Genomic DNA, 13,422 nt, shown 5'->3' on the forward strand with positions numbered 1-13,422 from the left:
CTCCTCCTCCTCCTCTTCTTCTTCTCTCTCTCAGCCCCACCTACCTCCCAGGGTGTCTGTTGTGGGGAGGGGAAGGGAAAGGAGATTGTAAGCCGCTCTGAGACTCCCTTGGGTAGTGAAGGGCAGGGTATAAATCCAATCTCCTCCTCCTCCTCCTCCTCCTCCTCCTCCTCCCTTCTTTCTTCTTTCTTCTCTCTCAGCCCCACCTACCTCACAGGGTGTCTGTTGTGGGGAAGGGAAAGGAGTTTGTAAGCCGCTCTGAGACACCTTTAGGTAATGAACGGCAGGGTATAAATCCAATCTCTTCTTCTTCTTTTACCTCCCAGGGTGTCTGTTGTGGGGAGGGGAAGGGAAAGGAGTTTGTAAGCCGCTCTGAGACACCTTTGGGTAGTGAAGGGCGGGGTATAAATCCAATCTCTTCTTCTTCTTTTACCTCCCAGGGTGTCTGTTGTGGGGAGGGGAAGGGGAAGGAGTTTGTAAGCTGCTCTGAGACACCTTTGGGGAGTGAAGGGCGGGGTATAAATCCAATCTCTTCTTCTTCTTTTATCCCTGACCTGAACAAATAAGGACGTATCCTCAAGAGCAATGCTCGTGTAAGGCAGTTTGCAGCACTGAGCAAAACCAGAATGGAATCCACTGTGGAAGGTGGGAAAGGATGGAAAATTCAGGGACGAAGAGTTAACCAGTAGAACTTCCTTTTTTTGCAAATGGCCAAGCAGGATATTAGTTTCCGAACAGGAAACATTTGCTAAGGCTCAGGGGAACGCTTGTGTAATTGTGGAGCGCAGTGAAATGGAGCTAGGGGGCCAGGCCCCACCCACCCCCACCCCGATCCCATGATCTGTATTTATTTTTTGATTGAAAACATCTCTATGCCGCCTTTCCACCCAGGTGGTAAGCATTTGAGCGTTAAAACATTCCCAGCCTTTACAAAGCATTCAAAGTACAAATTAAAAACATTTACCTAAAATGTTTAACGCAAATGAAGCATATGAACACCCAAACAGGAAGGAGTTTGGGGGGGGAGTATCCGTCTGTAGTAATTTGTGCCTTGAAAAAAAGAGGTAAACTCAAACGGAGGCCAAACGGAGGGAGAATGTATTACAGACAAAATAGTAATTTCCGGGAGGGGGTAATTAGTCTGAGACTTCCCATTTTATTTTGGTTTTAAAGCATTTCCTGTCCTTTCTTTTGGCTTTGCACAGGACGTTTAAGCCAACGGCTATTGATAAGCTTTGGGCCAACCTCAGGATACAGTCCGAAAGCGACTGGTATTTCAGCCAGAGTTTGCAGTGCGGGCCAGAGAGCGCCAATAAACAATGTTTTTCACATGGCCACTTATTCAGGGAGAGCAGGCAATAGAACAGGATTATTTGTGGCATATGACCAAATTGTGGGAGGGGGGAGAAGGATTCTGCCATGGTAGTGGAGTATAGTGGTTAGAATGTCAGACTAGAATCTGGGAGACCTAGGTTCGAATCCACGCTTTGCCATGGAAGCTTGCTGGGTGACCTTCGGCCAATTGCACACCCTCAGCCTGTCCAACGCACAGGGTTGTTGAACAAAGTTTGAGTCCAGTGGCACCTTTAAGCCCAACAAAGTTTAATTCTGGGTATAATCTTTCGCATGCATGCACTTCTACAGAGACATTGAAACAGACTTCTCCATCCATTACATAGAGATGGGGGGAAGGTTAGTTGTCAGGAAGGGCTAATTGGGGTCAAGATGCATAAGCAGTTGTGCAATAAGTATAGCTAAGACTGGATTAAAGCAGTTGATAAGACCTCTGAACAGCCGCAAATTAGCATACAGATAATAAAAGAGTGAACAAACAGATACGAGAACTGAGCGACTTATCGTGGGTAGTGAGATAAGAACCCGGTATCTCTGTTAAGCCCTGGGGATTGCATTGTCCTGAGTGTTGTAATAACTTGTAATTCAGCAATCTCGCGTTCTAGCCTGTTTCTGAAATTCCTTTGCAATAAAAGAGCTACTTTGTTGTGACACAAAATGAGGGTGAGAGGAGGATATAAGCTACTTTCAGTCCCCACCAGGGGAGCAAAGGGTATAAATGAAGTAAGTAAATTAGTACAGCCTTTACTCCAGTGTAAGACACACACACAAATGTGCATGCACGTGAAAGGTTATACCCGGAATTAAACTTTGTTGGTCTTAAAAGGTGTCACCTTGACACAGAGTACTCCATCTTTCTGTGTTATACCTCTGAGGATGCCAGTCACAGCTGCTGGCGAAACGTCAGGTCCTACAATGCCAAGACCACGGCCAGACAACCCGGAAAATCTACAGCAACTAATGAACTCCGGCCGTGAAAGCCTTCGACAACATATTAAAAAAATAATAATTGAGGGGGGTCATCTCATTAGGGTTGTCAACCTCCAGGTGAGGCCTGGAGATCTCCCAGAGTTACAATTGATCCGCGACTCCTGGAGTCAATTCTCCTGGAGAAAAGGGCAGCTTTGAAGGGTGAACTCTCTGGCATTATACCCTACGGTGGCCCTTCCCTGGCCATTCCAGGTTTCCACCCCGCATAAGTCCAAGTATTGCCCAACCTGGAGTTGGCAACCCTAGTAAGATGTCTGGGAGAGCTCCAGGCCCCACCTGGAGGCTGGCAACCCTTCTTCAGAGAGAAAAGTAAGGGGGGGAGGGCATGCAGCCTGGTTTATTGAGAACCCACAAGGTCTTTGGAATGCAGAGAAGTCAACCTGCCAATTAAGAACTGCCCCACAATCCCTGCTCCCTGTGCCTCCCTGAGGCCCCCTTCAGCTGGTAACTAGAGACAGGGCTTTTTCGGTGGTGGCACCTTCCCTTTGGAATGTCCTCCCCTGTGAGACTCGTCCGGCGCCTCTCTTGTTTTCCTTTAGATACCAGGCTAAAATATTCCTTTTTACACAGGGTTTTAGCTAAGGGGTGGTCGCCTTTTTAACAGCGTGTTTTAGTCTGGAGCTGATATTTCGAGCTATCTGCCTGTTAGGGATCCCAAGTCCCCCCGGGGGGCAGGGAAACCCCCACCCCAGAGGCCCGTTCCCCGGCGGCACCGGATCGGGCCTCGGGGGGAACTCCTCCCCGACGTGCGCGTCACCCGGAAGTGACAGGAAGACGCTGAGCACGCTGGGGGCGGGGCCACAGCCATACAAGGGAAAACTCTATGGTTTTCCCTTGTATGGCCGTGGCCCCGCCCCCAGCGTGCCCGGCGTCCTCCCGTCACTTCCGGGTGACGTGCGCGCAGTGCGTGCGTGCGCACCAGACGCAGGCCGGGAGCCCCCTGCGAGTCCCGGCGAAGATCAACTTGGCAACCCCACCGCCCATCTCTGTTTTTGTGCTCTTGATTGCTTGTTTTAGTGCTGGGTTTCAACAAAGAATTTTGTGTGTTTTTTATTGTGTTTGCTTTTGTAAGCCGCCTCGGGCAGGTTCTCTGGAGAGCCGGCATACAAATTCTCTAAATTAATCAAAGAAGAAGAGGAGATTGGATTTATACCCCACCCTTCACTACCTGACGGAGTCTCAGTGCGGCTTACAATCTCCTTTCCCTTCCCCTCCCTACAACAGACAACACCTGTGAGGTAGGGAGGGGCTGAGAGAGCTCTCTCGAGGACTGCGTTTGAGAGAACAGCTCTGAGAGAACATGTGACTGACCCAAGGTCACACCAGCAGCTGCATGTGGAGGAGCAGAGTATCAAACCTGGTATTCCCAGATCAGAGTCCACGCTTTTAACGACTACACCAAACTGGGTCTCTGAAACAAAAGAAGAATCCAACCACCCAGGAATCTCTATCCGAGTGCAGTGTCATGGTTCGAGTGTCGGATTAGCATTTGGGAGAACCGGGTTCGAATCCCCCACACTTCCAAGGAAGCTGACTGCATGGCCTTGAGCCAGTCACACGCTCTTAGCCCGAACTACCTCACAGGGTTGTTGCGAAGCTAAAATGGAGGAGAGGGAAATGATGTAAGCCACCTCGAGTCCCCAATTCGGGAGAGAGGTGTGTTATAAATGGAGTCAATAAATAACACATGCGCAGGATCCGAAGTGTTCAGCCTCACTGGCCTGACCGGGCGCAGTTTCCCTCACTCTCTTTGCCCTTTTGCGTCTCCCTCCCTGCTGCCACCAAGGCTTATTTTGTGAGAATTAGGACCATATAATTTCTGAAATACCCAGCTGAGGCTGTGGTTGCCATAGCTACCAACTAGGCCCTGAGAAAGCGGCTGGCAGCCCTGACCTAATTTTGCCGTCGCCGGCATCTCACTGCTCCATTTCGGTGGCCCAGATGGCTTCTGAAGCCATCCAGGGACTAGGGCTGCCAACCTCCAGGCGGGGCCTGGAGATCTCCCTGAAATCACTACTGAACCCCAGACGACAGATCAGTCTCCCTGGAGAAAATGGCTGCTTTGGAGGGCAGGCTCTGTGGAGTTATACCTATGGCTGCCAACTCCTGGAGACTTTTTAGAAGCGGAGCCCGGAGAGAGTTGGGTTTGAGGAGGGGAGGGACCGAAGAGGGGTATCGTGCCATAGAGTCCAGCCTCCAAAGCTGCCCAGCAAGTTTCCGTGACGGAGTGAGGATTTGAACCTGGTGCTTCCAGGTCCTAGTCCGATGCCCTAACCATGCTGCCTCTCAATTTGCACATCTCCCCAGTGGAAGTCTTCCTTTGGTCTCTCCTTGGGGGGTGCCGTTCATGTATCTCTGCTCCTCTGTGGCCAATGAACATGAATGAATTGACTGCCACAGGAGGTGGCGGCGGCTACAAGCATGGACGGCTTCAAGAGGGAATTAGATAAACATATGGAGCAGAGGTCCATCAGTGGCTGTTAGCCACAAGGTTTAGAGAGGAACGCTCGGTCTGGGGCAAGGGATGCTCTGTAATAGAGTGAGGATTTGAACCTGGTCCTAGTCAGATGCACTAACCATGCTGCCTCTCAATTTGCACATCTCCCCAGCGGAAGTCTTCCTTTGGTCTCTCCTTGGGGGTGCCATTCATGTATCTCTGCTCCTCTGTGGCCAAAGAACATGAATGAATTCACTGCCACAGGAGGTGGCGGCGGCTACAAGCATGGACGGCTTCAAGAGGGAATTAGATAAACATATGGAGCAGAGGTCCATCAGTGGCTGTTAGCCACAAGGTTTAGAGAGGAACGCTCGGTCTGGGGCAAGGGATGCTCTGTAATCTTGGTGCTTGGACGGGGGGCAAGAGTGGGAGGGCTTCTAGTGTCCTGGCCCCACTGCTGGACCTCCTGATGGCCTCTGGTATTTTTGGCCACTGTGTGACACAGAGTGTTGGACTGGATGGCCCATTGGCCTGATCCAACATTGGCTTCTCTTATGTTCTTCTATGGAGCAGAGGTCCATCAGTGGCCATTAGCCACAAGGTATAGAGAGGAACTCTCCATCTGGGGCAAGGGATGCTCTGTATTCTTGGAGCTGCGGGGGTTCAACAGTGGGAGGGCTTCTAGTGTCCCGGCCCCACTGGTGACTTCCTGGTGGCACCTGGTATTTCTGGCCACTGTGTGACACAGAGTGTTGGACCGGATGGGCCATTGGCCTGATCCAGCATTGGCTTCTCTTATGTTCTTATGGTGGGAAAGGACCCTGTGCTCATTCAGCCAAGTGTGGTGTAGGGCATAGAATAGTGCACCGGGGTCTTTCTACCGTGGAAGCTCCCTGAGGGTCTTTGGGCCCATCGCCAACTCCCAGCCTGGCCGTCCTCACAGGGCTGTTGTGAGAAAATGGAGAAGTGGAGAACAGTTCTAATTGGCTTGGATTCCCAACTGTGGGAAGAAAGCAGGAGATCAATAAATAAACGTCAATGCAAACTGCTGGTTTTGTTAGTCTGACTCATATAGCCGCAGGGAGTGGTGGCGGCTGCAAGCACAGACAGCCTCAAGAGGGAACTGGATTGACTTATGGAGCAGAGGTCCATCAGTGGCTATTAGCCTCAAGGTATAGATAGGGATTGTGGGGCAAGTGATGCTCTGTCTTCTTGGTGCTTGCAGGGGGGGGTCAACAACTTGTCCGGGGCAGTGATGCTCTGTCTTCTTGGTGCTTGGGGGGCCACAGTGGGAGGGCTTCTGGAGTTCTGGCCCCACGGGTAGACCTCCTGATGGCCCCTGGGTTTTGGCCCAGCGTGCGACAAAGAGCGTTGGACTGGAGGGACCATTGGTCTGATCCAACATGGCTTTTCTCTTATGTTCTTATGTCTGGGGCAGTGATGCTCTGTGTTCTTGGTGCTTGGGGGGCCACAGTGGGAGGGCTTCTGGAGTTTTGGCCCTGCTGGTGGACCTCCTGATGGCACTTGGGTTTTGGCCGCTGTGTGACACAGAGTGTTGGCCTGGATGGGCCACTGGCCTGATCCAACGTAACTTCTCTCTTATGTTCGGATGTTCTTGGTGCTTGGGGGGCCACAGTGGGAGGGCTTGTGGAGTTCTGGCCCCGCTGGTCAACCTCCTGATGGCCCCTGGGTTTCGGCCCAGCGTGCGACACAGAGTGTTGGCCTGGATGGGCCACTGGCCTGATCCAACAGGCTTTCTCTTGTGTTCTTATGTTCTAAAATGGCTTTTCTGCCATCAGCAGCTCTCTGTGCTGCTAAGAGTCATAGAACACTACGGCCCACTGCCTTTGCAGGAAGATTGAGCCCGTTTGTGCAGAGAAGATGCAACAGCTCCATCTTCCGTCGGCTCAATGAAAGGCTGCCTAGTGCTGGAATGCACCTTAAATGAAAGAGTGGCATCACATGTAGCTAAGGCTGTGTGGCTTGTCGTGCAAGCAAGCCTCTTGGGACGGAGCACTGTTCTGTTTCAACATGTCGCTCTCTCTCCCACAGGGAGCAGTTCCGCCTACCGGATAGAAGACGCGAATGAAGACACCATCGGAGTCCTTGTGCGCCTGATCACAGAGAAGAAAGGTGAGCTCTAGATGGGGGAGGGGCGGGAGTTGGTGGAACAAGGGGGGGGATTGCTTTCCCGGGCTAGGTGGATTTTTTGCCCAGCAAGGCGTCTGATTGGCCACTGGAGATTTGACTGGCTGGTTAAAAACGCTGCTTTGGCGGCAGCTGCCCCCACAGCACAAGGGGTCTTCACTGTGTGGCTGAAGGTGAGCTGGGGCAGCCATTTTGTGGCTGGCTCCGCCTCCCGGGGCAGCCATTTTGTGGCTGGCTCCGCCTCCCGTGGAAGCCATTTCGTGCCTACGGCCACCATGTTATGTCAAAACACCAAAGACGTCGGCAGGGTCAAAATGGTTGGGGAACTCTGAGGTTTTTGTTGTTTGTTTGTTTTATAATTAACTTTTTATTCAGTTTAACATATTAACACATAACAACAACATCGGTTCTTAACAGAGTAACCGCAAGAAATAAAACCATCACAAATTAACTGATGATAGTTCAGTATACAGTTTCAAACAATCATCTATTAACCAAAGAAAAAGAATAAATTCTAAAACCTAAAAACCATAATACAGAACCTCCATGGAACATAATAATTTCTGTGATTCCGTCTCTGATTCTATCGTTAGTAAAAAGGCAAAGTCTTATATTTCTGCGGCGATTTATATAGGCGAGGCTGGCATGCAGTAACATATTTGGAAAAAAACAAGCCATTTCTCCATAAAATTGCTCACGTAATTAGGGTTATCCATTGTTAGCAGTTGCATGGCTATCTTGTCAGATACAGCAATATCCCAAATCTTTATCCTCCATTGTGCCAAAGTGGGAATCCCAGCTAGTGTTCAGTGTAAGGCTATAAGTTTTTTTGCAGCCATCAGAAATAGGGATACAAGTTCTGTACTTTGTTTTGATCGCTTTAGGCCAGGCCGGTAATGTAGGAGGAGGGACTCCGTTGAGTTTGGTAATCCCTGGCCAGGAATTTCTTTTATTTCTTTTATCACTTTGTTCCACAATAATCTAATCTTGGGACACTCTGAGTTAAACAGCCCAGATACAATTTCACCGCTTCAGCAAGAGCTCATTTGAGGCCGTCTCGTGTCTACAATCACACGCTGCTTTCTTTTTCTAAAGGATTCCCCCCTCATTCTCTCACACACACCCCGTAGTATGAATGGGAATATAATATTCTTCTTGATTGTTCATATTCACATTTCTCTGGTTTTTATAGATTTATTCTTTAAGTAATATTTCATTAGGATGTTAGAAAGGCCTGTTATATAGAAGGCTTTCCTCTTGTAGGTCTGATATTGTTAGCAGACAACATAATAGGTACAAAGTTCATGATTCTGTAGTTCTTAGGGCAAACCTTTCAGTGTCTGGGTCAGAAGATTTTAGTCTCGTATCAGTAATGAATACTTTTGTTTGGGGTATGAAGAATCCTTGCCCATTATCAGGGCTCATTTTGTAGAAAAAGGCCAGCAGGAACCTATTAGCATAATAGGCCACACCCAACAGCAGAAACTCATTAGTTCCTGAATATGTTCAGAATAGACTCAAGGAGAAGATGAAGAAGAAAAAGAAGAAAGTTGTCAATTTTTGATTAACTATTTGGTCTAATTGTTTTCCTATTAATTGAAGCATATTTCCTGAATAGGCTGAGAAGAAAGTAGTCAGTTTTGGATGGAGTATTTGGTCCAATTGTTTTTCCTGTTAATTGAAATAAAACATAGATCTTCCTCCTCATTTGACTTCATTTTTGACATGGAATCTAATATGTACAACGCCCCTATTTCCTCCCCACAGAGAATGCCGCCGTCCTGGAGGAAATGCTGAAGGATTACCACAGCAAACAGCTCATGCAGCCGGTTTACAAGCCTGTGAACAAGTAGGTGCCTTTCTTAACCCTGACCTGTGTGGCCCCGACGAGCTACCAAACTCATCACATCTCAGAAGCTAAGCAGGGTCGGCCCCGGTTGGTACTTGGATGGGAGACCAACCCGAGGGACCGCCTTTCTCCATATGTTCCCCCAAGGGCACTTCGGTCAGGAGGGTGTCATCTCCTGGAAATTCCAGGCCCGAGAGAAGTTAAACTTGCTGCGACCAGGACTAGGGCATCTTCGGTGGCGGCTCCTACCTGGTGGAAGGAGCTCCCGGAGGAGATCCGGGCCCTGCGGGACCTTTCTCAGATCCGCAGGGCCTGCAAGACGGAGCTCTTCCGCCAGGCTTTTGAGTAGGAGCCGCCGCCAAAGCTATTCCACCTATACCCCCCTATGCCCTGGCGTACTAACATCTGATTGCCTGGCCCCCAAGGGTGGAGCGAGGTGCTTGGACACGCCTCTGAGGACAAGATCGTAGGACGTAGCTGTGTGAGGTTAAGATCTCCCCTTCTTGCTTAAACCTGTCGTAATCTGTTATGATATTTTATTGTGATTTATTGTTTTTAAATTATGTGTTATTGTTTTAACCTGGCACACAGTTGCCCTTGTTAGCCGCCCTCAGCCTTCGGGGTAGGGCGGGATATAAATCTCTCCTTATATATAATTGAATAGTGGGTGCCAAAGTTCTAATTCTAAAATGCACTCCCTTAGTGTATGGCTGATGGCACTGCTCCTCAGCATATATCGCCACCAATCAGAAGGCAAAGCCCGGGTCCCGCCCACACCACAACTGCTGCGACAACCTGGTCTTTTGCATATGGAAGCTGATTGGACTTCAGTCCATTCCACACCTCAAACTCCCCCCCCCACCAGGCAGTTGGAATTTACAGTTGCATAACATACCTCATAGGGGAGAGGAGAATGGGTAACAATGGTTACCACTCTCCAGGTGAGGGCTACAGATAACTCAAACATACAAATGCTCTTCAGGTAGCAGAGATCAGTCCCTCTGGAGAAAACAGTGGACTCTGTCATTAAACCCTGCTGAGGTCGCCACAGGAAACTGACACTGTTTGCCCAAAGCCAAAGCACTCTCCCAGAGCCTCTTCCTAGATCCCGTTGTATTTATTTCCGCAACGGGCATTATTTCTATGATGTCAGCTGCGACTTGACGGCACTTCTCACCACCGGGCCTTCTTTGCCGCCTTTCTTTCTTACGGAGCTCAAGGCATATAAAATGCGTTCAAAACATAAAAGCCCAACCGAGGTGCTTCCACACACGCTTAAACAGCCCACTTTCAATCCACTCTCAGTGCACTTGGCGACTGGATTTTTACTGCGTGGCATGGCAAAGCCTCCCCCCTTGCAAACGGTCGCCGAAGCGGATTGAAACTGCATTCTCTAGCATGCGTGAAAGCGCCCTAAAAATCATAACTGAAGACTGCTAATAACCAAGGGCAGTCCTAAATAAAATCATCTTCAGATGCCTCCTGAAGATCGACAGTGATTGGGCCAGACGCACCTCCGGTTTGCCAGTTTGGTGTCGTGGTTAAGTGCGCGGACTCTGATCTGGGAGAACCGGGTTTGATTCCCCACTCCTCCGCTTGCACCTGGCTGGATGACCTTGGGCAAGCCGTAGTTCTGATAAGAGCTGTCCTTGAAAAAGAGCCGTTTCTGTCAAGAGCTCTCTCAGCCCCACCGACCTCACAGGGTGTCTGTTTTGGGGGAGGGGAAGGGAAAGGAGTTTGTGAGCTGCTCTGAGACTCCTTTGGGTAGTGAAGGGCGGGGTATAAATCCAATCTCTTCTTCTTCTTTTACCTCACAGGGTGTCTGTTGTGGGGAGGGGAAGGGAAAGGAGTTTGTAAGCCACTCTGAGACCCCTTTGGGTAGTGAAGCGTGGGGTATAAATCCAATCTCTTCTTCTTCTTCTTTTAGAAGAAGAAGAAGAGAGAAGAGAGAAGAGATTGGATTTATACCCCGCCCTTCACTACCCAAAGGCGTCTCAGAGCAGCTTACAAATTCCTTTCCCTTCCCCTCCCCACAACAGAACCCCTTTGAGGTAGGTGGGGCTGAGAGAACTCTGACAGAAACTGCTCTTTTTCAAGAACAGCTGTGCCAGAACTATGGCTTGCCCAAGGTCATCCAGCCAGGTGCAAGTGGAGGAGTGGGGAATCAATCCCAGTTCTCCCAGATTAGAGTCCGCGCACTGAACCACGACGCCAAACTGGCTCTCACAGGGTGTCTGTTGTGGGGAGGGGAAGGGAAAGGAGTTTGTGAGCCGCTCTGAGACTCCCTTGGGTAGTGAAGGGCGGGGTATAAATCCAATCTCCTCTTCTCTTCTTCTTCTCCCTGGGAAGGTTGTTCCCTAATCATGGGGCTGCCACGGAAAAGGCCCCGTCTCACATACCCACCAGACGAGGTTCTTTGGTCAGTCAGGTAGTCAGGAGGGCGTTTCCCCGTGATCTTAGTGCCCAGGCAGGAACCTTATAGCAGAAGGCGCTCCTTCAGATACCCCCGGTCCCACGCCGTGTGGGGCTTGAAGACCCTTTCCTCTTGCTAACGCTTGGCCTTTCGTCCCCCTAGGTTGCAGCTCCTGCCTCAGTTCCCCCACCTCTGCCGGCACCAGCACCACCTGCACACAGTCCAGGGCCTAGCCACCCGCTCGGGCCCCACCTGCACCCGCTGCAGCCAGAGGAAGTGGCCGGAAGTACTGCTTTCCCCGGAAGCTGCCGCTGCGGCTGCCAACTTGACCGGCAGCGCCGTCGCCAAGCCGGCAAAGCCAGGAAGCAAGGCCGGCCGGCCGGGGGAGATCACCCTCCTCTCCGTGGGCAGGTAGGAACACGGGAGAGGGGAGCTCAGACCAGGGAGGGACCCCGTGGGGGAAGTCGAAAGGGGTCCGGGGAGTTTATTTTTATCATTAGCAGCCAATGTCGAACAGGTCTGTGTCCTTTTGCAGCCGTGGCGCGCTCTGATTCTGAGTGCATCACGCCCAGGGCTTTTTTGGTAGAAGAAGCCCAGCAGGAACTCATTAGCATAACAGGCCACACCCAACAGCAGGAACTCATTAGCATATTAGGCCACACCCCTGACAGCACCGCTCATTAGCATATTTGTGTCGTGGTTAAGTGCGTGGACTCTAATCTGGGAGAACTGGGTTTGATTCCCCACGCCTCCACTTGCACCTGCTGGATGACCTTGGGCAAGCCGTAGTTCTGAGAAGAGCTGTCCTTGAAAAAGAGCAGTTTCTGTCAAGAGCTCTCTCAGCCCCACTGACCTCACAGGGTGTCTGTGGTGGGGAGGGGAAGGGAAAGGATATTTGTAAGCCGCTCTGAGACTCCGAGTGAAGGGCCAGGTATAAATCCAATCTCTTCTTCTACTCCTTCTCCTCCATCAAAGTCAGTATTATCTGCTCAGACTGGCAGCTATTTTCTGGAATCTCAGGCAGAGGTCTTTCCCATCACCTCCTGCCTGGTCCTTTTTAACTGGAGATGCCGGGGTTTGAACCTGGGACCTTCTGCATGCCAAGCAGATGTTCTACCATGGAGCCAAGGCCAATGTCCCCTCTAAGACGAGTTAGTGTGAGCTAGCTCAGTTTTTTAGCCTCCAGCTCACACATTTTTGTCTTAGCCCAGGAAGGATGGCTCCGGAGCAAACTAATTTATGCAGTAGTCAAATCACTCACTCACAACTTTAATGCCAGTAGCTCACAAAGTAGAATTTTTGCTCACAAGACTCCACAGCTTAGAGGGAACATTGGCCAAGGCCCCTCCCCAAAGTGCTTTCTGAAACATGCTGGCTCTCAGCCATAATGGGCTTTATATAGGTCAAAACTGGCACCTTGGTTTCTATCTAGAAGCTAACAGGTAGCTGGCAAAGATGCACAAGACAGGTTGGATAGCCTTCCATTACAGCTTGGCTTACTTGCCTGAGTCATCCAGAAGTCTGCTGTTCAGACAACATGCTCACTTCTTTGGTTGGCTCCTCTCCCGATTCTTCCTTTGAGAAATTATGATGTTTTCCAGTTTCCTCCTCCCAGAGGCAGCTGAGCGCCTTGTGGCCCAGAAGTGTTCTGATCTATGCATCACTGAGAGATGTGTGTGTTTCCCCCCCCCTTTCCAAAAGGTTCCGTGTTGCCCGCATCCCTGAGCAGAAGCCAAGCCCCTCGGAAGTGAAAACCATCTCTGAGAGTGCAGGAGCCGAGTCAACAGTGTCCCCCTACGCCTGCCTGGTTCCGGGGCAGAAACCGCTTGTTGGAAATACCGTGAGGCCCAAATGGCTTACGACGGGAGACGGCCAACAAGAGGTGAGAGGGCTGAAGGAAAGCAGGCGCCAACTTTTGCAGGAGCCGCGAGTCCCCAGAAGAGCTGCGGTGTGCTAGCGGGGACCTCTTTCCGCGTTGCACACCCAGGTCTCTAAACCGGGCAGCAGTTTCACGGTTCTTAAAGGAATTCTGTAAAAGGGGATCTCAGGAGAAAGACAGGTGGGGGTACATGGAGTGAGCACACCTCATCTGTCCACTGAGACCCAGTGTGAACCCCTGTAGAGCTGTCTGTTCTTTTGACTCCTTTTGGGAAGGATTACCTTCTAATGAAGGAGCTGCGGTGGCTCAAGTGGTTAAGACGCTGAACTGCAGGCCAGAAGGTTGGTCATTCA

General features: G+C 50.5%; 1 protein-coding gene across 1 annotated transcript in view; it reads left to right on the top strand.

The window, feature by feature from the left end:
• Window positions 1-13,072, top strand: part of RELT (RELT tumor necrosis factor receptor) — a gene marked incomplete at both ends in the record, with an annotated part of 19,370 nt that extends 6,298 nt beyond the window's left edge. The window contains 4 exons of the mRNA XM_015427533.1: window positions 6,833-6,913; window positions 8,696-8,777; window positions 11,353-11,601; window positions 12,892-13,072. Coding sequence (XP_015283019.1) covers window positions 6,833-6,913; window positions 8,696-8,777; window positions 11,353-11,601; window positions 12,892-13,072 — 593 coding nt within the window. The remainder of the gene's footprint in view (window positions 1-6,832; window positions 6,914-8,695; window positions 8,778-11,352; window positions 11,602-12,891) is intronic.
• Window positions 13,073-13,422: the final 350 nt, after the last annotated feature.

The sequence above is a fragment of the Gekko japonicus genome, unplaced genomic scaffold, assembly GCF_001447785.1.
Source record: "Gekko japonicus isolate JY-2015 unplaced genomic scaffold, Gekko_japonicus_V1.1 scaffold5901, whole genome shotgun sequence".
Lineage (NCBI taxonomy): Eukaryota > Metazoa > Chordata > Lepidosauria > Squamata > Gekkonidae > Gekko > Gekko japonicus.